Raw genomic sequence first — 18,569 nt, forward strand, 5'->3', positions numbered from 1 at the left:
GTACAAGTAAGAAACCTTCTTTTTCCAACGTTATGTTCCTAAGTTATTACTCTTTCTATACATGTGATACTCACTAGAGTTCAAAATAATTAAAGGGAAGCTATCGGCAGGTTAGACAAATCTAACTTGCTGATAGCCCCGTAATGTGCTCTTACCTTCCTCCTGGGCAGCATTCTTATGCTGTTAGTAGTTGAATGCACGTTCAGGAACAGCATTAGGAGCACTGCCCACCTTCGCGCCAAGTCATCCCACTCCTTCTAAAGATAATCAAGGTAGCGGGCAGGCCAGTGGTGGCAGGGCCATTGATCCTAACGGTGCTCGGGGCCATGGATTCAACCACTAACTGCACGGGAACAGTGTCGAGAAGGAAAGTAGACATACTTTCCTCCTTGGTGCCCCGTGGGCATTAGGGGGCTATCAGCAGGACAGATTCGTCTAACCAGCTCATAGTTCCCCTTTAAACTAGTAAGCCTATAGTTCACTATAGGACATTGCTTTACTGGTGGAGTGGAGACGCTGCTGATTGACTTTACTTTTAGTATATTTTAAAGTTGTTTTCCTCAAGACGTATAGTGCCCTTTAACAATTGATACAATGTTTCCAGCTACCACTATGAGACCATCGACAACCTCCACAACCACTAAGGCCACCGCTCCTCCCGCCTGTCCTTGTACCTGCCTCGGTCAGGCTATGGGTTACTGTCTCCGACTGTCCTACTGTTCTCCATGTACAAGTAAGAAACTATCACTTTCCTATATTATCTTCCTAATTTATTACTTGCGATACTCACTAGTGCTCAAAATGATAAAAACTAGTAAGCCTACACTTCTATCTGACTGCTATTTTGTAGGACACTGTTTTACAGGTGGAATGGAAACCCTGCTCATTGACCTAACCTTTTTAATGTATCATAGTTGTTTTCCTCATAATTTATGTAATCTTTAACAATTGATGAAATGTTTCCAGCTACTACTATGAGACCATCAACAACGTCCACAACCCCCAAGCCCACCACACCTCCCATCTGTCTGTGTACCTGTCTCGGTCAGGCTGTGGGTTACTGTATCCGGCCTTCCTACTGTTCTTCATGTCCAGGTGTGAAACCTTCTTCTTACCAATCTATGTTACTGAAATATTCTTGTGTTAGTTAGTGGTCAGTAGCATTGCCAGTAATGAAATAACTAACCCACCCAATCACTATTGACACCAGTTTCGTGGGCTCTCACAATGATGGTGGAGAGATGACGGCTCCATGGTGAGACTGTTAGGAGCACTGCCCGCCCTCATAGCACTGACCTTCCCACAGCCAGCCAGCCCCTTTCTAATTATAATCAATGGAGGGCGGATTGGTGCTATGGGGGCAGGCAGTGCTATTACCAGGTGGCCCAGTGCTCCTTCCACCTTGGCCCTTGGAACAGCACCAAGGTGGAAGGTAAGAGACATACCTTCCTCCACAGCGTCTCCTGTGCAATAGGGACATATCAGCAGGTTAGTTCCCTTTTAACATATATAACATTTGATGTTGATTTTTATCAGCCACTACTACGAGCCCTGTGATGACTTCGACATCCACGTCGTGTCCATGTACCTGCCTCGGTCAGGCTAATAATTTTTGTGTCCGACCGTCCTATTGTTCTCCATGTACAGGTGAGAACCTCTGTACATTTATATCAAGGGTAACCAAGACTGGACATTTGCCAGAAAAGTCTGCAGTAATTGGGCCATGGGTATTGGCCTCTATGCCAGGGGAGATTAACTTTACCATAAGCCCCGGGCTGTTCACCAAGTCTGGGCCCCCAACCCCACTGTAACTGAGGCACCACTAGTGTGGTGTGCATAGTACATGCTGGATAATGTCATGATGCCCTGAATTGTGCAAAATTGCTTTAGAAAAGCCACCATTTCTTGCAAATCATGGCAGAACTGTAGCCAGGAGACATTTCAACACTAAAAGTATCAGTCTTTTTGGGTGGCCATTGGCACGTACATACAGCACACACACTGACTCTCTTGTCAATGAGCAGAATAATCTGACCCCCTGATTTATTAATTCTTCAGCAACCTCGCCAAGTACGACTTCTCCAGCAACAACTGCAATGACCGTCACCTCTTCTGCCAGCGCTAGTGGTATATCACCTACCTGTAAGTAGAATCTCATTGAGATTACAGTGTGAGGCTATGTTTACACAAAGTATGTTTTGCATTAATCACCATCGCATTAATCACGGGCGTTGTTGCAATTTGCATCAACGGCCGCCATTTATGCATATTCTTTTTTCAGAACGGTTACATATCATCATGTTTTCTCTTTATCAGCACCAATGTCATCGGATTCTGACAGAACTGTACTCACCTCAGTCACATCACCGAGGACCAATGGGCTGACCATGAATTCTACCATCTCAACACCTGGTGAGTACAGTACATGTTCTGTATAAACTTTGATGTGACTGTATAGAATCTTTAAAGGGGTTTTCTATCTGACAACTTTTATTTTATGAAATAAACCTGTGGCCGGGTTCACACAACTCAAAAACTAGTGAGCACAGTAAGTCCATGTTCTGCATAAACTTATAAGAATCTTTAAAGAGGTTTCAATTATTGAATTATTGTGTCCGAACATCGTACTGTTCTCCATGTTCAATGAGAAAACTTTTATTACTTATGAAAGATCTCCTTATACCTCACGTAACAAAATGAAATGAACGAAATTTATTCTGACACATAATATGCCGCTGTATTTCCCCAAATAACTCACATTTCTCTTGTCAATGAGCAGAATAATCCGACCCTCTGATTTATTATTTCTTTAGCAACATCAACTTCCTCACCAAGAACGACTTCTTCAGCAACAACTGTAATGGCCGTCACCTCTCCTGCCAGCGCTAGTGGTATATCACCTACCTGTAAGTAGAATCTCATTAAAAATTGAGAGTAAAAAGCAGCACTAATGCTTTAAAACCCTCATGGGAATCTCGTATTGGAGAGAAAGCAATTGTAATACATTACACCTACCTTGCTTGTAAATTCAGTTATCTAATGGAATGGTCACCATGTAATACCACACCTTTCCTGCAGTGGCCACTGTAGTACAATTGTGCAGCTGCACTTGTCAATAACAGCTGATCATCAAAGAGTTCAGCTTACTGATCTGTAGCAATCAGCTGATCACTAGCGGTATTTTAGACAAGAGTAAGAAGTTTGGATAACATGTTTCTAGGAGAGAAAGCGTGCTTGGGTTCGTGTGTGTGGTATTTCATTACTGGCCCCTGAAGAAGATGGATGCAGCTCTAGGAAGTCCTGGAAAACATAGATACAGTCTATGGCCTATGGCTGTATGCGTGTTTTCCAGGATTCCCTAGGGATCAATCCAACTTCTTCAGCCACCGGTAATCAAATGCCACACACTCGGTCTTAAAAAAAACCTAAGCATGCTTGAGGTTCACTCATGTCTTGTTTCTAGTAAACTACTCCGGTCATGCCCAAAGACTTCTTCTAAAGCAGGGATTGGGAACCTTCGGACCTCCAGCTGTGGCAAAACTGCAATTCCTATCATCCATGGTCAGCCAAAGCTAAAACTTTGCCTGTCAAGGCATGATGGGAATTGTAGTTTTGTCACAGCTGGAGGTCCAAAGGTTCCCAATCCCTATTCTAAAGGATAGCCGTGTCAGTGGAGGTGTACAGATCATTTTCTTCCATAACCTGGAAAGAGCTTCCATTCGAGGCACCTTATACTTCCTACCAATCCTTTGTCGGTTACATTTCATCATGTTTTCTCTTTACCAGCACCAATGTCATCGGACTCTGACAGAACTTTACTCACCTCAGTCACAACACCGAGGACCAATGGGCTGGCCATGAATTCTACCATCTCAACACCTGGTGAGTACAGTAAGACCGCACTCTGCACAACTTTCATGTAAGATCTTCTAGGTGATGACATCTTCTCCATACTTAAAATTGAAATGTATTGGAGGACGGAGGAAGAGTAACGAAGAGTAACAGATTTTATGATCTTTACCTTGAAGCACCTACTCGAAACAATGATGTTCATGGTTCACCCTGTAAGTGGGAGTGTAGGGATAATCTCCCTGATAGAGTAGGAATATTTCAGGATTTTAGAGTTGAACAACTATTTGGACATTAGTGGCAGTACATTATGGTTAATAGTTACAGTAAAATTGTAAAAATCATGGAAGGAATATGGAGGGAAAGTTCTGAGTACCAGGTTTGGAAAAGAGTTTTTTGTGTCCATCTGATGGCATCTTGTAGTTTGTATTGCTGCAACTTTGATCAAGTTTTATTATTATCAGCTTCACTGTCATCAGATTCTTCCCCAACTTCACTCACCTCAGTCATGACACCAAAGACCATTGAGCTGACCATGAATTCTACCACACCAACACCTGGTGAGTACAGTAAGTCCATGTTCTGCATAAACTTTAAATCTAAGAATCTTTAAAGGGGTTTCCATTAATAAATGATTGTGGCCAACTATCGTACTGTTCTCCATGTTCAATGAGAAAACTTTTATTATTTATGAAATATCACCTTATACCTCATGTAACAAACTGAGATTCAGTACTGACTAAATGTTCCCCAAATCACTCTCACATTTCTCTTGTCAATGAGCAGAATAATCCTATCCCCCGATTTATTATTTCTTTAGCAATATCAACTTCCTCGCCAAGTACAACTACAACGACCATCACCTCTCCTGCCAGCACTACCGGTATATCACCTACCTGTAAGAAGAACGCCATTGAGATTACAGTGTAACACTGATGCTCTGAAACTTTAAAACCCTCATGGGAATCTCCTATTGGCCACAGAGAAAACCATTGTAATAAGCCACACCTGCCCTGCGTGTATAATATAGTTGCTTAACCATTGGAATGGGCACTGTTCAGCTTCAGCGTTCAGCTTCCTGATCAGTAGCAATAAGCTGATCACTGGGTGGTAAGGAGTTAGGACGTGTTTGTAGCAGAGATGAGAAAACCCAATCATGTGGCATTTAATTACCTGTGGCTAGTGATGAGCGAATACTGTTTGATCAAATAGATATTCGATCAAATAGTAAGGTATTCGATCGTATCGAATATTATTGAATAGTTCACAGAATATTCAATAAATATTCGATGAGTGTTCAAATCCCCCTTCTTCCATGGAGGAGGGAAAGAAAGAGAGAGAGAATTTCCTGAGGTTTCATTGTGGACTTGGTGAACCTTCAAGTGGTCGAATAGATGTTTTCCAATAAACGAATACTTGTTCCCATAGACTTTAATGGGTTTGAATATTCGATCGAATAGTCGAATATCGGGGAGATATTCGAACGAATATCAAATACACGAATATTTCACTATTCGCTCATAACTACCTGTGGCTGAAGAAGTTGATTGCAGCCTTAGAGGATCCTGGAAAACATGGATATAGCCTATGGCTTATGGCTGTTCCCATGTTTTACAGGCAGCCTTAGGGCTACATCCATCTTCTTCGTCCACCAGTAATCAAATGCAACACAAATGGGTTCTGATGAACCTGAGCATGCTCGAGGTTCACTCATCTCTAGTTTCTAGTAAACTACTAGGGTAATGCCCTAAGACTCCTTTAAAGGATAGCCATGTCAGTGGTGGTGTAGAGATCATTGTCTTCTTATTGGAAGAAAGCTATATCACAGCTTACCATATAATCATGACCCGTGTCATAGCCCCTGTCATCATGTAGCCCTCACCTTAAAGGAAAATAATTCAAAGGAGGTTATTAGAAAGTTCTGAGTACTTTGGTTTACTACAATATAAACAGATAAAAATGTAAAGGAATTAAAAGGCTTTTTTCCCATTGAATTTTATATGTTATCCATAACCCTGAAAGAACTTAAATTCAAGGCACCTTATACTTCCTACCGATCCTTTGTCAGAACGGTTACATTTCATCATGTTTTCTCTTTATCAGTAACAATGTCATCAGATTCTAACAGAACTTTACTCACCTCAGTCACATCTCCGAGGACCAATGGGCTGACCATGAATTCTACCACATCAACACCTGGTGAGTACAGTAAGTCCATGTTCTGCATAAACTTTAAATCTAAGAATCTTTAAAGGGGTTTCCATTAATAAATGATTGTGGCCAACCATCGTACTGTTCTCCATGTTCAATGAGAAAACTTTTATTATTTATGAAATATCTCCTTATACCTCATGTAACAAACTGAGATTCAATACTGACTAAATCTTCTGTGATACATAATATGCTGCTGTATTTCCCCAAATAACTCTCACATTTCTCTAGTCAATGAGCAGAATAATCCTATCCCCCGATTTATTATTTCTTTAGCAATATCAACTTCCTCGCCAAGTTCGACTTCTTCAGCAACAACTGTAATGGCCGTCACCTCTCCTGCCAGCACTAGCGGTATATCACCTACCTTTAAGTAGAACGCCATTGAGATTACAGTGTAACACTGATGCTCTGAAACCTTAAAGCCTGCATAGAAATCTCATTCTTGACACAGAGAAAAACATTGTAATAAGCCACAACTGCCCTGCCTGTATAATATAGTTACTTAATCATTGGAATGGGCACTGTTCAGCTTCAGCGTTCAGCTTCCTGATCTGTAGCAATCAGTTGATCACTAGCGGTTTCTTCAGGGTAAGGAGTTGGGACAACGTGTTTCTAGCAGAGATGAGCAAACCCGAGCGTGTGACATTTGATTACCAGTGGCTGAAAAAGATTCAAGGGTTGCAGCCCTAGGACAGTGATGGCTAACCTTGACCCTCCAGCTGCTGCAAAACTACAATTCCCATCATGCCTGAACAACCAAAGCCATATCTTTGGATGCCCAAGTATGATGGGAATTGTAGTCTTGCAATAGCTGGCGTGTCAGGGTTAGCCATCACTGCCCTAGGGCATCCTGGAAAACACGAATACAGCCTATGGCCTATGGCTGTTCCCATGCTTCCCAGGCAGCCTTAGGGCTGCATCCACCTTCTTCAGCCACCGCTGCCAAATGCTGCCCGCTCGAGTTTGGACAAACCCAAGCATGCTTGAGGTTTACTCATCTCATGTTTCTAGTAAACTACTCAGGTCATGCCCTAAGACTCCTTCTACAGGATAGCCATGTCAGTGGTGGTGTAGAGATCATTGTCTTCTTATTGGAAGAAAGCTATTTCACAGCTTACCATATAAGCTCTAACCTTAAGGAAAGTAATTAAAAGGATTTTATTAGAAAGTTCTGAGTACGTGGGTTTACTACAATGTGAGCCGTTTGAAATTAAAAGGCTTTTCTTCCATTGCATGTTATATGTTATCCATAACCTGGAAAGAGCTTCCATTCGAGGCACCTTATACTTCCTACCGATCCTTTGTGAGAACGGTTACATTTCATCATGTTTTCTCTTTATCAGCACCAATGTCTTTGAATTCTGACAGAACTTTACTCACCTCAGTCACAACACTGGGGACCAATGGGCTGACCATGAATTCTACCACCCCAACACCTGGTGAGTACAGTAAGAACACACTCTGCATAGCTATCATGTGAACGAACATGTATAAGATCTAGGTGATGACATCTTCTCCATATTTAAAACTGAAGGGTGGACGAAAAAGAATGAAAAGTAAAAACATTTTTTTTTTAATCTTTACCTTAAAGCACCTACTTGAAACAATGATGTTCATGGTTTACCATGTAAGTGGGAGTGTAGGGATAATCTTTCTGATAGAGTAGGAGTATTTCAGGATTAGAGAGACGAAGAACCTGTTGGACATTAGTGGCAGTAGATTGTGGATAATAGTTACAGTAAAGATAGTAAGAAACATGGAAATAATATAGAGGGAAAGGTCTGAGTACTAGGTTTGGAAAGGAGTTTTGTGTCTATATGATGGAGTCTTATAGTTTCTATTGCTGTAACTTTTATATTTGATCAAGTTTTATTATTTTCAGCTTCACTGTCATCAGATTCTTCCCCAACTTTACTCACCTCGGTCATGACGCCAAAGACCATTGGGCCGACCATAAATTCTACCACACCAACACCTGGTGAGTAGAGTAAGTCCATGTTCTGCATAAACTCATAAGAATCTTTAAAGGGGTTTAAATTATTGAATTATTGTGTTTGACCATCGTACTGTTCTCCATGTTCAAGGAGAAAAGTTTTAAAACATCTCACTCTTACGTTTCTCCTGTCAATAAGCAGAATTATCCTATCACCCGATTTATTATTTCTTTAGCAATATCAACTTCCTCGTCAATAATGACTTTTTCAGCAACAACTACAATGACCATCTCCTCTACTGTCAGCACTAGCGGTATATCACCTACCTGTAAGTAGAACGCCATTGAGATTACAGCGTAAATCTAAAAATGATTTTAACATGAAGTATTAAAAGTTACGTTTTAGTTCACATCCCACCTTGGAGTGCCGGCCTCCTCACCTACCTTCGCATTTCTCTGCAGTGTAAATCTAATGCTCTGAAACCTTAAAACTCACATGGGAATCTCCTATTGCCCACAGAGAAAACCAGTGTAATAAGCCACACCTGCCATTCCTGTATAATATAGTTACGTAATAATTGTTTGGGCACTGTTCAGCTTCAGAGTTCAGAGTTCAGCTTCCTGATCTGTATCAGTCAGCTGATCACTAGCACCTTTATACTTCCTACCGATCCTTTGTCAGAACGGTTACATTTCATCATGTTTTATCTTTATCAGCACCAATGTCATCGAATTCTGACAGAACTTTACTCACCTCAGTCACAACACTGGGGACCAATGGGCTGACCATGAATTCTATCACCTCAACTCCTGGTGAGTACAGTAAGACCACACTCATAACTTTCATGTGAACGAACATGTATAAGATCTAGGTGATGACATCTTCTCCATATTTAAAACTGAAGGGTGGACGAAGAATAATGAAAAGTAAAAACTGTTTTTTTTTTTATCTTTATCTTAAAGCACCTACTTGAAACAATGATGTTCATGGTTCACCATGTAAGTGGGAGTGTAGAGATAATCTTCCTGATAGAGTAGGAGTATTTCAGGATTAAAGAGAAGAAGAACCTGTTGGACATTAGTGGCAGTAGATTGTGGATAATAGTTACAGTAAAGATAATAAGAATCATGGAAGGAATATTAAGGGAAAGTTTTGAGTGCCAGGTTTGGAAAGGTTTGAGTTTTTGTGTCCCTCCGGGGGCTTTTTATAGGCAATATAAATACTTTGCCATAACTTTTATATTTGATCAAGTTTTATTGTTATCAGCTTCACTGTCATCAGATTCTTCCCCAACTTCACTCACCTCGGTCATGACACCAAAGACCATTGAGCTGACCATGAATTCTACCACACCAACAACTGGTGAGTACAGTAAGACCATGTTCTGCATAAACTTTGATAGAATCTCTAAAGTTATTTTCCACGACATATATTTTATGAAATAAACCTAATACTGGGAGTTTATACCTTCATGTCTCTCCTTGTGCGCTCAAAAGCACTGTTCTCCTGAACATGGCTAGAGATGATCGAACATCGTGATTTTGTAGGTTCGAGCGAACTCCAACCTTCTCGAACCTTCCGCATTTGATTCCCGATGCCTTCCTGTTCCATGGGGAAGCTGTCTCCTTCTTCCCCACGGAGCGGGAAGGCATCGGGAATCAAATGCGGAAGGTTTGAGAAGGTTCGAGTTCGAACCCACAAAATCCTGATGATCCATCAACTCTAAACATTGCGAGGCTTGCGGTAATGGTGGTAAGACACTGCAATACATTTAAATTATCCATTCTAAGTTGCCTTTTAGGAAAAATGGGTCATACAGACCTGCTGCTTCTCTATCAGAGTTAGGGTGGGTTCATACTGAGGAATTCTCGCGGATAAACTCCGCGGAATTCCGCAGTATGTCCGTGCGCACGGCCGCACTCCTTTCCGCCGGCTCCATAGACACCATTCTATGGGCCGGCGTAGTCCGCTATCCGCCCAAAGAAGTGACATGTCCCATAGCCGGACACTGTTTCCGTTGTTCTCATAGATGATAAACAGAGAGGTGGCATGAAACTGTGCACCACCATTCCATTGCAATGGGAGACTGAAGTCCCTCTTCTAGCCACAAGTGGTCGCACTTGTGTCCCTGTTCTAGACAAAAGTGGTCGCACTTTTTTTAAAAAAGAAATCAGCCAAAGGAATCTTTCAGAACATAAATATCCAGGGAAGAAATGAAAGTTCCTCTTTTATCTTCTCTTCCCAATCTCCTTGCAGAGTGGTGGTACTGCTGACAGCCAGACACTCATTCCTCATTCATGTGGAAACCAGAGGCAACACTGCCCTACAGGGAGCTTGGGAGAAATAGAGGAAACTGACTGGCTTCCCTGGGTAATATCGGATAATGTAACTCTCTCTCTATATATATATCTTACCATAAGATACAGTATGGTTTACCACACTATATGGTTAGCCATATAGGGTCACTGTCTACATATGGAGGGTTGCATCATCTGAGCTTACTCAGGGTTTCACTATGGGTATTAGCAATCCCACATTGCCCCTAAAGTGGACAATGTTGCAGTTCACATGATCTATACCATAATGTTATGTGAATTGGGCCTGATAAAGTTTATACAATTAACTGTTTTACACATGATTTTCTAATTGCAGGAATGATCTATGGGTCATCTCTTAGCCTAAATTTAAAAGGGGTCTCCAGCAAAAAAAAAATAAATAAAATCATTTAAATCAACTAGTTTCATAGATTTGTAACTAACTTCAATTTAAAATTCCGCAGTCTTCCAGTACTTATCAGCTGTTGTATGTCTTCTCGTGTCTATGTCAGGATCTGTCCAGGGTATGGGAAAGAGAAAAGAAAACATTACTTCCTGCAGGACATACAGCAGGTGATAAGATCTGGTAAAATACAAATTTATATAACTTTCTGACATCCATTGATTTGAAAGATTTTGTTCTGGAGTTCTCCTTAATGATCATGTCGAAATATGTTGGTGGTCTGTTAGACATAATTCAGAACAATAGTAACTAGAGCTACAATTTTAGCCACCATTACTGTACCCACCCTGACAATGGATAGATTACAAATGTTTATGTCAATGCATAAAAATCCAAACTATTGTTACCACAGAAAACCTTCTCAGCACCAGTACAGAATTTACAACCAGTAAGATGGTTCCAGCCAGTACAGAAACCTTTACAGAACCTACAATAGAATCTTCAACAAATGCGACTGAGCAAAGTACCATCATGGTGTCCAGCACTGGACTGACCACTGGGATGAGTACAAATACTAAGCTAACACAGTCTAATCCACCATCTACTGCACTGATCACTAATGATTCCACCTCCAAAATAATTTCATCTAAATCCACACAAGGCACCACTACAGAGGTCACCACAAAAGGAGCTAATGTTACTGATTTTACCGTAGGATCTAGAGGAAGCTCTACTTCTAATACCATTAGTGATACCAAAGGCACTACTCCTGAAGTCACTATAACAAGGACTACTAGAAACATTAGCATTACAGGGGTAATCCCAATAACAGAAAGGACACAACCTTCCAGCACCAGGGGTATCATAAATTCTACTGCCATGAAGTCTACTATCGAATCCCCCACAACAAGGATGAGCACAGAATTCTCCAACAGAACCACAAAAACATCTACATCACAAAGAAGAACTGAAGAAACTACTGACCAAAACTCAGGAACTGGGCCGCTATCAAGTACTGTACACTACACTACTCAAACTACCATAGTTTCTACTACTAGTGGGGCCAATACAGAGTTTATGCCTACAATGCAGAAAACAGGCATTACTGTAACAATACCCACTACCACAATGCCACAATTCAGTAGTAGTAATATAAAATATACAGAAGGGATCCAGACAGGAAGCAGTACAACATCCACCGCCTTAAAGACTAGTACAAATTTAACCCCTGTCACAGAGGTTACTGGGCAAACATCTCCTACCAATCCTAGAGTTAGTTTGGCTTCTGTCACAACAAAAATGACAACTATGTCTACCACCTCTGGGCCACAAACAACCAACACCTCCAACAGTAGTATAAAAGTAACCAACATACAAACAGATACACAACCCAGCTCCCCAAAGTTATCTACAAGTGCAGCTTTTACAAAAAGCAGTTTGGGAAGTAGTATTATGGAAAGCCAGACATCCACTACCCCTACAGGGACTTCCATAACAGGGACCCAAATGATATCTACTGCAAGTAGCACCCAAAATACTGATTCATCAACTGGATCAGTCTTAACAACTAAAGTAAATGAAACAAAATCAACAACTGTAACAAGTGGCACAGTTACCACCCAAAGTATAGGGATGTCCGCTACCACCCAGAGTAATGATGGTCCTAAAACTACTTTGAACACAAACAACTTTACGAATACATCCTCAATTATCACATCCAACATTTCTATCTCTCCAACAAGTAGAAACTCATCAACTAGTTCTAGCCTAACAAATAGTCTAGACAAAACAAGAACAACTACTACAACAAATGACACAACTACCACACAAAGTAAAAGAACTTCCTTTACCACCAAGGCAGATGATGGGTCTGAGACAACATTCAGCCCAAAGACTACATCATATATCATCACATTAATTGTTTCTACTACTCCAAAGAACATGACTTTCTCAACTAGTTCAGTCTTCATAACAAGGTCAACCAATGCATCAAGTAACCCAACTACCACACAAAATAGAAGAATGTCTTCTACCACTGAAGCTGATGGTGAATCTAATACCACATTGAGCCCAAAGAATACAACCTATAGTATCACATCCAGTGTTTCTACTACTATAAAGAACATGAATTCCCCAACTAGTCCATTCTTTACAAGGTCAACTACTACATCAACTTACCCAACTACCACACAAAATAGAAGAATGTCTTCTACCACTGAAGCTGATGGTGAATCTAAGACAACATTGAGCCCGAAGAATACATCCAACATCATTACATCCATTGTTTCTACTACTATAAAGAACATGAATTCCCCAACTAGTTCAGTCTTCACAGGGTCAACTACTACATCAACTAACCCAACTACCACACAAAATAGAAGAATATCTTCTACCAATGAAACTGATGGTAGATCTAAGACAACATTGAGCCCAAAGAATACAACCTACATTATTACATCCACTGTTTCTACTACTCCAAAGAACATGAATTCCCCAACTAGTTCAGTCTTCACAGGGTCAACTACTACCTCAACTAACCCAATTACCACACACAATATACGAATGTCTTCTACCACTGAAACTGATGGTGAATCTAAGACAACATTGAGCCCAAAGAATACAACCTACATTATCACATCCACGGTTCCTACTACTCTAAAGAACGTGAATTCCCCAACTAGTTCAGTCTTCACAATGAGGTCAACTAATGCAACAAGTAACCCAACTACCACACAAAGAAGAATAATGCCTTCTACCACTAAAGCTGATGGTGAATCTGAGACAACATTAAGCCCAAAGAATACAACCTACATTATCACATCCACTGTTTCTACTACTCCAAAGAACATGAATTCCCCAACTAGTTCACTTTTCACAGGGTCAACTACTACATCAACTAATCCAACTACCACACAAAATAGAATATCTTCTACCACTGAAGCTGATGGTGAATCTAAGACAACATTGAGCCCAAAGAATACAACCTACATTATCCCATCCTTTGTTTCTACTACAACGAAGAACATGAATTCCCCAACTAGTCCATTCTTTACAAGGTCAACTACTACATCAACTTACCTAACTACGACACAAAATAGAAGAATGTCTTCTACCACTGAAACTGATGGTAAATCTAAGACAACATTGAGCCCAAAGAATACAACCTACATTATTACATCCACTGTTTCTACTACTCCAAAGAAAATGAATTCCCCAACTAGTTCAGTCTTCACAGGGTCAACTACTACATCAACTAACCCAACTACCACATACAATAGAAGTATATCTTCTACCACTGAAACTGATGGTAGATCTAAGACCACATTGAGCCCAAAGAATACAACCTACAGTATCACATCCACTGTTTCTACTAATCTGAAGAACATGAATTCCCCAACTAGTTTAGTCTTCACAGGGTCAACTACTACATCAACTAACCCAACTACCACACAAAATAGAAGAATATCTTCTACCAATGAAACTGATGGTAGATCTAAGACAACATTGAGCCCAAAGAATACAACCTACATTATTACATCCACTGTTTCTACTACTCCAAAGAACATGAATTCCCCAACTAGTTCAGTCTTCACAGGGTCAACTACTACCTCAACTAACCCAATTACCACACACAATATACGAATGTCTTCTACCACTGAAACTGATGGTGAATCTAAGACAACAGTGAGCCCAAAGAATACAACCTACATTATCACATCCATGGTTCCTACTACTCTAAAGAACGTGAATTCCCCAACTAGTTCAGTCTTCACAATGAGGTCAACTAATGCAACAAGTAACCCAACTACCACACAAAGTAGAATAATGCCTTCTACCACTAAAGCTGATGGTGAATCTGAGACAACATTAAGCCCAAAGAATACAACCTACATTATCACATCCACTGTTTCTACTACTCCAAAGAACATGAATTCCCCAACTAGTTCACTTTTCACAGGGTCAACTACTACATCAACTAAGCCAACTACCACACACAATAGAAGTATGTCTTCTACCACTAAAGCTGATGGTGAATCTAAGACAACAATAAGCCCAAGGAATACAACCTACATTATCACAGCCAATGTTTCTACTACTCCAAAGAACATGAATTTCCCAACTAGTTTTGTCTTCACAGGGTCAACTACTACATCAATTAACCCAACTACCACATACAATAGAAGTATATCTTCTACCACTGAAACTGATGGTAGATCTAAGACCACATTGAGCCCAAAGAATACAACCTACAGTATCACATCCACTGTTTCTACTACTCTGAAGAACATGAATTCCCCAACTAGTTTAGTCTTCACAGGGTCAACTACTACATCAACTAACCGAACTACCACACAAAATAGAAGATTCTCCTCTACCACTGAAACTGAAGGTAGCTCCAACACCACATTGAACCCAAAGAATACATCCAAAATCATCACATCCTTTGTTTTGAATACTGTTCGGAACATTAATTCATCAGTTGGTTCAGTCTTCTCAACTACAACAGCTAAAACAAGGCCAACTTTTACAATGACTAACCCAACTACCACACAAAGTAGAAGACTGTCCTCTACCATCCAAAGTGATGGTGGATCTAAGTCAACATTGAACCCAAAGAATACATTATACATCACCACATCCACTGTTTCTTCTACCATTAAGAATATAAATTCATCAACTAGTTCAGTCTTCACAATTAGGACAAATAAAACAGGGTCAACTACTACAACGACTAATACAACTACCACACAAAGTAGAAGAATATCTCCTACCACTCAAACTGAGGGTGGATCTAAAACAACATTGGACTCCAACAACCTCAAGAACACATCCTACATTATCACGTCCATTGTTTATAACATCACAACACAGTCATCGACACATCAGACCAACACTACAGCGAACAACAACAGTAAGTGGAACATCTAATGAACAACTAACAACTAACGTCCACCTGATTTCATAGAAGTTCTCTATGGAATTTATTTATAGTTTAATACAACTAACAAAAAAAATGACCAGAACATTTGGGAAGCTTTTTATGGTTTCTACAACCTTACAACTACCACACCAATCTAACACTAACCAACACTTCCTCCGTTGTAGTACCCTTACAAATATTAACACTATTGCAGACTTGACTAATATATAACTAACAAGGAGTCATTTTGTGTGTTTTTGTATTTTTTTAAAATTATTTTACTAACATTGTCTTGCAATTTTTTGTTAAAACATTTATTCAGAAGGGGTTCTCTGACATTATATGTTAGAATAGCCATCAATATATGTTCGGGGAAGTTACTTAATGATCAAAAGCGAGCTGCAGTACTCTAGGTAAAATGAACAGGGCTGAGATACCGTACAGTTCAGGAATAGACTGTAAACTCTGCCTAGTCAAACAATGTTATGGCCGCAGCTCCTCAATTCTTCTGAATAGTAGGGGTTCTGAGCTCAGTCCCCCAGTTTATCCCTTCCTATTGACCTTATAGACTATTTCTTTGAGAAAACCACCCATGGTATAGATTGTTCTCTGATGTGTTTTTAGTTTCTTTATATGTCTTTTGCCCCTCTTGTTTGATGAAAACCCCTTTTGAAGACCAAGTTGAGTAGTTATATCAAGTCTGGAAAAAAAAACTTATAGACTATGAAAGGCTGTCAATATGGTGCTTCTAAGCGATATAGTAACAACTTTAGAATTATTCTTACACAAATCTGGTGAGAGGTACTGTATACTAATTTTTCTTTTCTCTGTTGACCTGTATCTGGTGTTAATCTATAAAGCCAACCTATGAGTGTCCTGGATACTGTTCATCCACCATTGGACAGAGTACTTATCTATGTTTGTTCTATACAGTGCCCAGAGGACCCTATTTGCCATGGTATGGGAGGCTTCTCATTGCGTTGGGCGTTTCAATCATTACACCAATCCTGCTGTGTATACTCTTCTCGGTAAGTCTTTTGTCCAGTTTATATCACTAAAGTCTAACCACCATTGCTATTTTTATATATGTCTTTCGTACAAATGATGGTACAAAATTTAGGAGTGGATCTTTCTCCAGTAAAATGCCTTCTTTCCTTCTCGACTTAGTCGGCTCCTTTGCCCTTCAACGATTACTCACTCTCTATTCACCGGTAAAATCTGTCTTCATTTTCTGAGTCTATGTGTTTTGACTTGAAGTCAACTGTCTGAGCTCGGGAAGTAACCAAAAACTAGTCAATAGCTGAGTTCAGGGTATTAAAGTCAATGGGGCTCTTTCCTGTCCATGCTCGTATAAGTCGGTATCCCCTTCACTCAGTTTACCAATCTATACTTGCCACAAAGAGCACAATCATAATGTGATTCTGGCCTTAGTAGGGTCATGAGAGTTCACTATTCTGAGTCAGTAAGGATGGTCTTGGCTAGGGATGGTCCGAACTCTCCGAGGTTCGGGTTCGTATGAACCCGAACGCTCGGCATCAGATTCCCGCTGTCTGCCCGCTCCGTGAAGCGGGTGGATACACCGGGAGGACCGCCTGGAAAACTGGGATACAGCCTATGGCTATGGCTGTATCCCAGTTTTCCAGGCGGTCCTCCCGCTGGATCCGCCCGCTGTACGGAGCGGGCAGACAGCGGGAATCATTACCGAGAGTTTGGGTTCGGACCATCCCTACTCTTGGCCTATAGGTGGAATTTAAGATGCACAGTTAACAACATTACGCAGTATAAGACCATATCAGTTATTTGAAATACCTAACATTGACCCTCTCCATTTAATTTGCAGATTATTAAGTGTATAAAATGCCGGGGGTCAGCTAACATTATGGAAGCAAGAAACCCATGTTTATCATGCAGAGGAAGGTGAACATGATATGCCCCAACAACAGATGGAACAACAGCAGCAGAAGAAGAAGAAGGACCAACCATCTCAACTGTGTAATCAACATGCCTGCAAGTGAATGTACCATCATTGCATTTGCTTTAAGTCTCGTACATGGATAGAACAGTGTCGCGGTGCCATTCTATACCTGGACACCAGCCCAAGCTGAAACACTGGGGGCGGGCTGGAATCAATAGAGCCGCATCATAGAGGGGCGGGGGGTTCCTTCCACTGGGGGCAGGCTGACCCACCTCCAGTGCTTCACCCACAACAGGTGCCCAGGAATAGAACGGCGCAGTGCGCAAGAACCAGGCCACAGTTCAAAAAAGGACTGTGGCACCGGCCCGGGTGGAAGCATTGAAGGTGGGCCAGCCCAACCCAAGTGGGAGGAGACCCTTGCCCCTCTATCACACGGCTCCATTAGAATCAATGGAGCAGCATCATAGAGGGGTGGGGGTTTCCTCCCACTGGGGGAAGGCTGGCCCGCTTCCAGTGCTTCTCCCATGGAACAGAATGGCAACATGTTTCTATCTTTGCAGATGACACCAAGCTTTGTAGTACAGTACAGTCTATGGAGGATGTGCAGATATTACAGGCTTTGTAGTACAGTACAGTCTATGGAGGATGTGCAGATGTTACAGGATGACTTAGACACACTGAGTGTTTGGGCGTCCACTTGGCAAATGAGGTTCAATGTGGATAAATGTAAAGTTATGCACCTGGGTACTAATAACCCACATGCATCATATGTCCTGGGGGGAGTTACTCTGGGAGAGTCACTGATAGAGAAGGATCTGGGTGTACTTGTAGATAATAGACTACAGAACAGCACACAATGTCAGTCAGCTGCTTCTAAGGCCAGCAGGATATTGTCATGCATTAAAACAGGCATGGACTCTCGGGACAGGGATATAATATTACCGCTTTATAAAGCTTTGGTGCGGCCCCATCTGGAGTATGCCGTCCAGTTTTGGAACCCGATTCATAAAAAGGATGT

At 41.0% G+C, this 18,569-nt stretch overlaps 1 protein-coding gene across 1 annotated transcript; it reads left to right on the forward strand.

Annotated features, from left to right (window-relative positions):
- Positions 1-3,597: 3,597 nt before the first annotated feature.
- Positions 3,598-17,651, forward strand: LOC138766537 (mucin-2-like). The gene is made up of 11 exons (XM_069944127.1): positions 3,598-3,676; positions 3,787-3,882; positions 4,314-4,409; positions 5,953-6,048; positions 7,407-7,502; positions 7,946-8,041; positions 8,233-8,325; positions 8,714-8,809; positions 9,264-9,359; positions 11,128-15,627; positions 17,548-17,651. The coding sequence occupies exons 1-11, from the start codon at positions 3,598-3,600 to the stop codon at positions 17,649-17,651; spliced, it is 5,448 nt and encodes a 1,815-aa protein (XP_069800228.1).
- The last annotated feature ends 918 nt before the right edge of the window (positions 17,652-18,569 follow it).

This window comes from Dendropsophus ebraccatus, chromosome 10, assembly GCF_027789765.1.
Source record: "Dendropsophus ebraccatus isolate aDenEbr1 chromosome 10, aDenEbr1.pat, whole genome shotgun sequence".
NCBI classification, from domain to species: domain Eukaryota; kingdom Metazoa; phylum Chordata; class Amphibia; order Anura; family Hylidae; genus Dendropsophus; species Dendropsophus ebraccatus.

What these genes read in the sequence shown, in the direction of transcription:
- LOC138766537 (XM_069944127.1), top strand. Translation starts at nt 3,598, where the DNA reads ATGGGAATTGTAGTTTTGTCACAGCTGGAGGTCCAAAGGTTCCCAATC. An exon ending in TTCTACCACATCAACACCTG is followed by an intron (nt 6,049 to 7,406) that starts GTGAGTACAGTA and finishes TCTCTTTATCAG; the next exon opens with CACCAATGTCTTTGAATTCT. An exon ending in TTCTACCACCCCAACACCTG is followed by an intron (nt 7,503 to 7,945) that starts GTGAGTACAGTA and finishes TATTATTTTCAG; the next exon opens with CTTCACTGTCATCAGATTCT.